General features: G+C 17.7%; 1 protein-coding gene across 3 annotated transcripts in view; it reads left to right on the top strand.

Annotated features, from left to right (window-relative positions):
• Nucleotides 1-7,504, top strand: part of LOC102677066 (tetratricopeptide repeat protein 39C-like) — a 21,958-nt gene that overhangs the window by 12,592 nt on the left and 1,862 nt on the right. For 2 of the 3 annotated variants that reach the window (XM_031511742.1, XM_006618259.2), the window contains 5 exons: nucleotides 2,904-3,077; nucleotides 5,181-5,284; nucleotides 5,354-5,474; nucleotides 5,554-5,685; nucleotides 7,118-7,233. In XM_031511742.1, coding sequence (XP_031367602.1) covers nucleotides 2,904-3,077; nucleotides 5,181-5,284; nucleotides 5,354-5,474; nucleotides 5,554-5,685; nucleotides 7,118-7,233 — 647 coding nt within the window. The remainder of the gene's footprint in view (nucleotides 1-2,903; nucleotides 3,078-5,180; nucleotides 5,285-5,353; nucleotides 5,475-5,553; nucleotides 5,686-7,117; nucleotides 7,234-7,504) is intronic. The other variant, XM_006618260.2, reaches the window with a different exon arrangement.

Genomic DNA, 7,504 nt, shown 5'->3' with positions numbered 1-7,504 from the left:
TATATATATATATATATATATATATATATAAAGAATAAGGAATTTTCTTTCCCTTAAAGCAATAATTATTACGTACAGAAGTAATTAATATTAATATATAATATTAATATATAATATATTCTGATATTAATATGAGGATTATATCAATAAAAATGCTGTTAAATTAATTCTAAAAAATAAATAATTAAAAATTGTATATGTAATATCAATCTCTTAGCAAATTAAATAATAGAAGTTTTCTCTATTTTAGTTATCTTTATGTAATAAAGATTAATTACAATTATTCCAATTATAATTTGGATACATTAAATTATTATTTAGATATATTTGAAAAAAATAATACAAAATTAAATTAAAATTAAAAGATTATTGAAAAAAATTATTTATACTTATTTTCGAAGTCGCCTTTATTAGATTTAATACCATTTTCAATTTTCAAATTTTTCGATTGAAAAATATTCATTTCAATTTTAAAAGATAGAATGTAATAAGTTTCAATTCAGTTTGTAAGAAGATAAATAAATAAAAAAATAAAGAAAAAATAAAAATGTTTAAAAATATTAAAGTAAAATATTATTGAGAATATCAATAAACGAAGTTAAACATTTAACTTTATTAATAAAAAAAAAGGTTCAATGAATTTAATTATATTATTATTATTATATTATATATATATTATGAATAATATAAAACTTATACTTTTATTAACCATAAAAAAATATAGCTAGTTTTATAATTTAAGTTGTTATTAATAAAATGTCTTATAACTACGACAAAAAAATGGATCTTTTTCCTTACCGTTATTTTTTTGTTATTGCTTTATTGAATATTAATATTCGTTAAAAATATATTATTGCTAACATAAACATTAATATTTGTTAAGAATAGATAAAAAAGAATAAATTCGAAATTTGTCAATATTAGATAAAATATTTTATTATAATTTTATTTATATTATTAATAGCTAATGTATATAAAATATTTATTAAAATGATGTATATGAAGTTTTTTTGAGATTTTTTTAAATAAAAAATTATTTGGATATATATTATAATAATTGAATAAAATTATTTGAATCTTCTTAAATAATTGTGAATTTATTTTATTAAATCACAATATATTGTTTTGTGATAATTTTATAAAAAAATTTGATACTTATAATAACAATTTATATTTATGTTTAATATCATATATTTATATATATTCATTATATTTAATATCATGTAGGTGTTATATTATATATATTCGCGAGCACTTATTACTCATAAGATTTATAAACAGATTTTTATTTTATTATAAACAGATTTTAAATTTCAGAAAAATTCTTCATAGAAATTTTCTATTATTATTGCTCCTTTTAATTAAATTTAAATAAAGGATGTTATTTAAGAAGACTGTCGTTTTTGAGAATTTAGTCGATATTTATAATTTTATATTTTTGATATATTTCAGTCTGGTTGGAGTGGAGCCGAATCCCAAGAGTGACATATTCCAGACAACTGACTCAATAGCAACGAATATTATCCTAGTTTGAGTTCATCTAATTTTTCTGTAACTTAGAGATGTCGCGAATTAAGCATTGACTGCGATGTTATTGGTTATTATTGTATCCCACCGAGAAACTGAAATTTTTCCAATTGAATTAAGACGAGATTTTCTAAGGGCATGAGCTTATAATTAGAGATTCAGGATGAGATTCACACGTTTCACTCTTAACCATCGGACACGATTACTTTATTTGTAATTGTGATTATCATTATTTGTAAAGGAAATCTCATTGTGAATACATTTAATCACTGGATACAATAATTACGATTATTAGTTTTATTCTAATATCACATGCTCTGATCATCGGATATGATTATTTGCTGTGATATTCTCTGAGACTATTCTTTTATAGACGCGCGTTCCGCACGTGTAATCACTTATACAGTGGCCATCTTATTTTTAAGAAATATACTTGTTACAATATCTATTAAAGGGCATTCTATAAGCATCTAACTTACATCCACCAAATCCATTACAATATTTTTATTGTGGACGCGAAAAATATACATATTATATTATTATTTTTTAATATAATATCTCAGGAAAGGATAAAATTTCTTAAGAAATATACATAAATATATTTTAAAAATGAATCATGAAAATATAATATATATATAAAATATATAAATATAATATATAATATTAAATTCTTTAAATTTTATATAAAATATTTCCATCTAAATATAATATAAAATTTTATAATTTTTACATGTACAGATAAAAATATTAATTTATAAAAATAATGATTCTATTAAAAATAATTTTAATTTCATACTATTCCAAATAATTTCCAAGTAACATTATTTCATTAATTATTATTATTATTATCATTAATTTAAAAAAATAATTTAAATTAATGAATAATGAATTAATAATTAATTTAAATTAATTATTAGCAAAAAACGAATTATGAAAATGATTATGAAAAATCAAATTATTAATTATTATAACATATATTATATAATATACATTATATAATATTATATCTATTTGTTTTCTTCTTTGTGCTATAATTCAAATTAATTACAACAAAAACTTATAAATCAAAAAATAAATATACATTTCCAATATAAAATGTAATTACTTTATATTAATTTAAAAAAGAATAAATATATCAAATAAGAAAAAAAAATAATTAAAAATCGTCATTCGCAATCAATTTCATTAAAAAACTTTTTAATTTTTTTTTTAAATATTTTATTGCAAAATTCTGTTTTCTAAATAACAATGATATCTAAGATTCCACTCATCAATCATCAATCTGAAATATAGTATAAAATTTATTAAACGGAATTTGGCCATTAGAGAAATCGTGAGAAACTGACAAAATTATACGAATTGTAGTGTCTATTCAGGTCCATCAAAAAATCAAATCCAAGATTATGAGTACGATCCGATGAGCGTTCGAAACACGTACTGCTGTGTAAATGGAGGAACCTGTCCAGCTATTATATTGAATTCCTCTCGATCTCCTTGGTACTATAAATTCATCAAACCATTTGTATTTTGCATTATTACATCGTTGTTAGGTACGTCACTTTATGGTTAACTTGTTAAAAATTTAATTAATTTATAACTGAATATATATTATGACTGAATAATTGTTAAACAAATTGTCATTAAAAACAATCTTACATATAATTATTGTTCTGCTAATTTCAATTAATAAATAACTTTATGCAATTTTTTGTTACTATTTTACATGTTTTAAAGTATATTGAAAAGATATTAAAAGAAGTATATTTTTTGAAAAAAATTTATTATGATTTTTTTATATTATTATTATTATTATTATTATTATTATTATTATTATTATTATTACTATTTTACATGTTTTAAAGTATATTGAAAAGATATTAAAAGTATATTTTTTGAAAAAAAATTTATTATGATTTTTTTATATTATTATTATTATTATTATTATTATCATTATTATTCTTATTATTATTATTATTATTATTATCATTATTATTCTTATTATTATTATTATTATTATTATCATTATTATTCTTATTATTATTATTATTATTATTATCATTATTATTCTTATTATTATTATTATTATTATTATCATTATTATTCTTATTATTATTATTATTATTATTATCATTATTATTCTTATTATTATTATTATTATTATTATCATTATTATTCTTATTATTATTATTATTATTATTATCATTATTATTCTTATTATTATTATTATTATTATTATCATTATTATTCTTATTATTATTATTATTATTATTATCATTATTATTCTTATTATTATTATTATTATTATTATCATTATTATTCTTATTATTATTATTATTATTATTATCATTATTATTCTTATTATTATTATTATTATTATTATCATTATTATTCTTATTATTATTATTATTATTATTATCATTATTATTCTTATTATTATTATTATTATTATTATCATTATTATTCTTATTATTATTATTATTATTATTATTATTATTATGATTATTATTATTACTATTATTATTATTATTATTATTATTATTATATAGATTTTTATAAATTAAAATTAAAATTCCAGTTCGAATTTATAATGTTAATACATTTCATGTCACGTGTTTTATTAATCTATATTTATTTTAATTATTTTTCTTATTAATCTATATTTTATTAATGACACATTAGTTTTACATAAATAATATACTATATCTTATTACATAGCGTATTTTATATCTTATTACATAAATGTAACAATAAAAATAAAGCAAAATATAAAATATTTTATCATAAATAATTTTCAAGTTCGAAAATTTAAATGATGCATTTTTAATTCCTTATGTTTTAAATATAATATGTTATATTATTAGAATAAATATATATATCCTGCATGTCTTTTTTATATTATTATATCACAATTTTATTTTGATATATAATATTAGAAATTTTGTTGTTCAATATTGTTAAATGTTCAATATTTGTTATTTTCGTTATGTAATAAATTATTATTAATAACTTTATTCACAATTCAAGGTATTTTGTTAATATGATTTTCAAAAATTTAATATAATTTAATGATTCTTCAAATGAAAATAAAAAAATTTCTTTTTCAACTTTATCTTTTAATTACTAATTTAGTTGATTTAATTACTTATTAAAAATCTTAATATAAATATCTTAATTGATATTTAGAAATCGAAAAAAATATCTTTGAATGCAACTAAATTTTCCTATACAAATAATATAGAACAATTTAAACAGTACAGTAATTTTGAAATCATAATCTTCAATATCTTCTCTTCTATATCGTTAATTTCGAAATTTAATTTAGATTTAAAGATCATTCTCTTATAAATTGCTCTTCTTTATTCATGATAATAAAAGAAACAAAGGAAATATGTTTACAACTTTTCGTTATATCTTTAATTATTAATAACTAAAGAATGAATTTAAAAATACAATTCTTTTATTCTTAATTTTTGTTTTTTTTTTAAAAATTAAATTTTTAATATCTAAGATTTTATTTACATGTACAATTATTTAAGAAATCAAATTTTGTATCTCAAAAAGAACATTAATAACAATTTTACATTTATAAGAGAATTTCGAAATAAAAAAAAAACGAAAAATTCTGGAAAAAATCTTTTCCTTAAACGTTTCAGCAATGTCCGTGTCTCATTTGTGCGACAAATATTCAGCTAGTGCCACATTCAAGATAATCAGATCCGATTTGGTGAATCTACGAACACATTTGAATACTCTTTCGGTAATTACTGTACCGTTATCTTATCCGATCATTGAATGACATTAATGCGCAATTTTAATGTTCGCTTAGATGGAAGTAAAGAACGTAATGGAGACACGAGACGATTTAAAGAGTAAGTTGAAAGAGGTTGGATACGTGATACCAAAAATGTCTGAGGCCATTCTCTATTTAAGAAACGAAGTATCCGAGGGTAAAAAAGATATGATGTATCAGTTACAACACGAACATATTGTTTTGTAATAATTAAATGATTTTATAATTTGAAATAGGGATGGAGTTGCACACGAAAGCGTTGCTAAAGGCTATGTCTCCAGAGGCCGTTCGAGAATTGGTGAAAAATGAACTGCAAACGTATGATGCTGACAAAACTGGAAGAACGGATTATGCGCTTGCAAATTCAGGTTTTATATGGAAAAAAATATATTTTTTTTATTTTAGATTAGAATATTTTTACTAGTTATTATGTATTATATATCTTGTATTATCTTTGAGAGTTTAATTTGATATATGGTAAAAATAAACATTTTTGTCTATTTCATTTCTATTTTCGAATATAGTTTAAAATATAATTTAATTTTTTTTCTTTTAATTTCTATTAACATAAATTTTTTCTACAAATAAAACAAATAATAAAAAAGAGGAATATTAAAGAATCAATTACTTTTTATGTAATAAAAAGTATAATCACTATATATCTATTATTGAGCTCTTATGTATGAATATTATGCATTATATATTGTGTATCATATATCATACTGGTCATAAAATAAACAAATAATAAATATAATAAATTATATTTTATCAAAAGATTTTTTGCAAGAGACATAGTAAATGAAATATTACAAAAAACATGATTATAAATAAACAAATATGAAATTGATTTTAAATAATAATAAATTAATTGTTTCAAAAAAAAATAAAGACATTAAATTTAATTAATTGTTTTCTACATCTATTTTAAATAATTTAAATATATATGATAATAATAATATATGATTTTATGATATATGATAACATACAGTTCAGAATTTATTGTGAACAGAAAAATCATTAAAGCAAGCATCACAAATTTGAAAAATTATTTTCAGAATTAAAGAATATAAAGATATTTCAGATTTTTTTATGTATAATTAATATGATTAATATTTAAAATTTATTTTAAGAATTAATTACTTTCAATTTTATAATTTAATAATATGCAAAATAAATAAAAATAAATCAAGGACACAGTAATCAGTATAAATATCCTACTTCATTGCGAAAAAATGAAAATAGAAAATTAACTTTCATTAAATCATCGAAATTAATATTATTTAAAATAGATTATTTTTTTTATAATATATTAATAATAATTGTAACATTGTTTAATTTATATTATTCACTTTATTTAATCATTACAAGATTATATTATTGTTACAGAATTTTCATTATTTTTTATTGCCTTATTTTATCATTAGTTACATTTTATTAATATCTAATTGTATAATTTTTAAATTAAATTTTATTATTAATATATCTGTGATTTTAAATATTCACAAAAAATTTTTGAACTTATTTCTTGTGAATTATTTTACTTATTTATCCAATATTTATCCGATAGTATTATTACAAAATGAATTTAGAAAATTAATTCAATTTACTAAAATATAATTATATGATACAATATACATATGATATAATAATTATACATATGATATAATTGGAATTAATTTCATTTAATTTAAAATATGATTTATGTATTACTTAGTTATACATAATTATAATAGTTATAATTGTAAATGTTTAGTAAAATATTTATTTAATACAATATTTAATATATTGAAATTATATTAGGTGGTGCAATTCTCTCGACGAGGGATACAGAAACATATTCAGCTGGTGCACCGGTATTGAAACTTTTTGGTATACCGATCTGTCAGCAACAAAATATACCTCAGGCTATAATTCAGGTTATTAAATATTATTAATATTATTAAATTATTATTATTATTATTAATTATTAAATTATTAAATTAATGTTAATATATTATTTAGCATATAAAATGTAATATATTCATAGGATATTTTAAGAAGATAGATTCTATCTTCATCAAAATACAAAATCAAAATACAAAATTATATACATGTATAAAATGTTACTTAAAATAGTAAATAAGTTATAAAAATTTAAAATTTGCGTTAGATGAATAGAGATGATTCTATTTCATTGTCTTTATCTTG

Source organism: Apis dorsata, unplaced genomic scaffold, assembly GCF_000469605.1.
Source record: "Apis dorsata unplaced genomic scaffold, Apis dorsata 1.3 scaffold_346, whole genome shotgun sequence".
Classification (NCBI taxonomy): domain Eukaryota; kingdom Metazoa; phylum Arthropoda; class Insecta; order Hymenoptera; family Apidae; genus Apis; species Apis dorsata.
The sequence above is the reverse complement of the archived record's forward strand: the minus strand, read 5'-3'. Positions and strand labels throughout refer to the sequence as shown.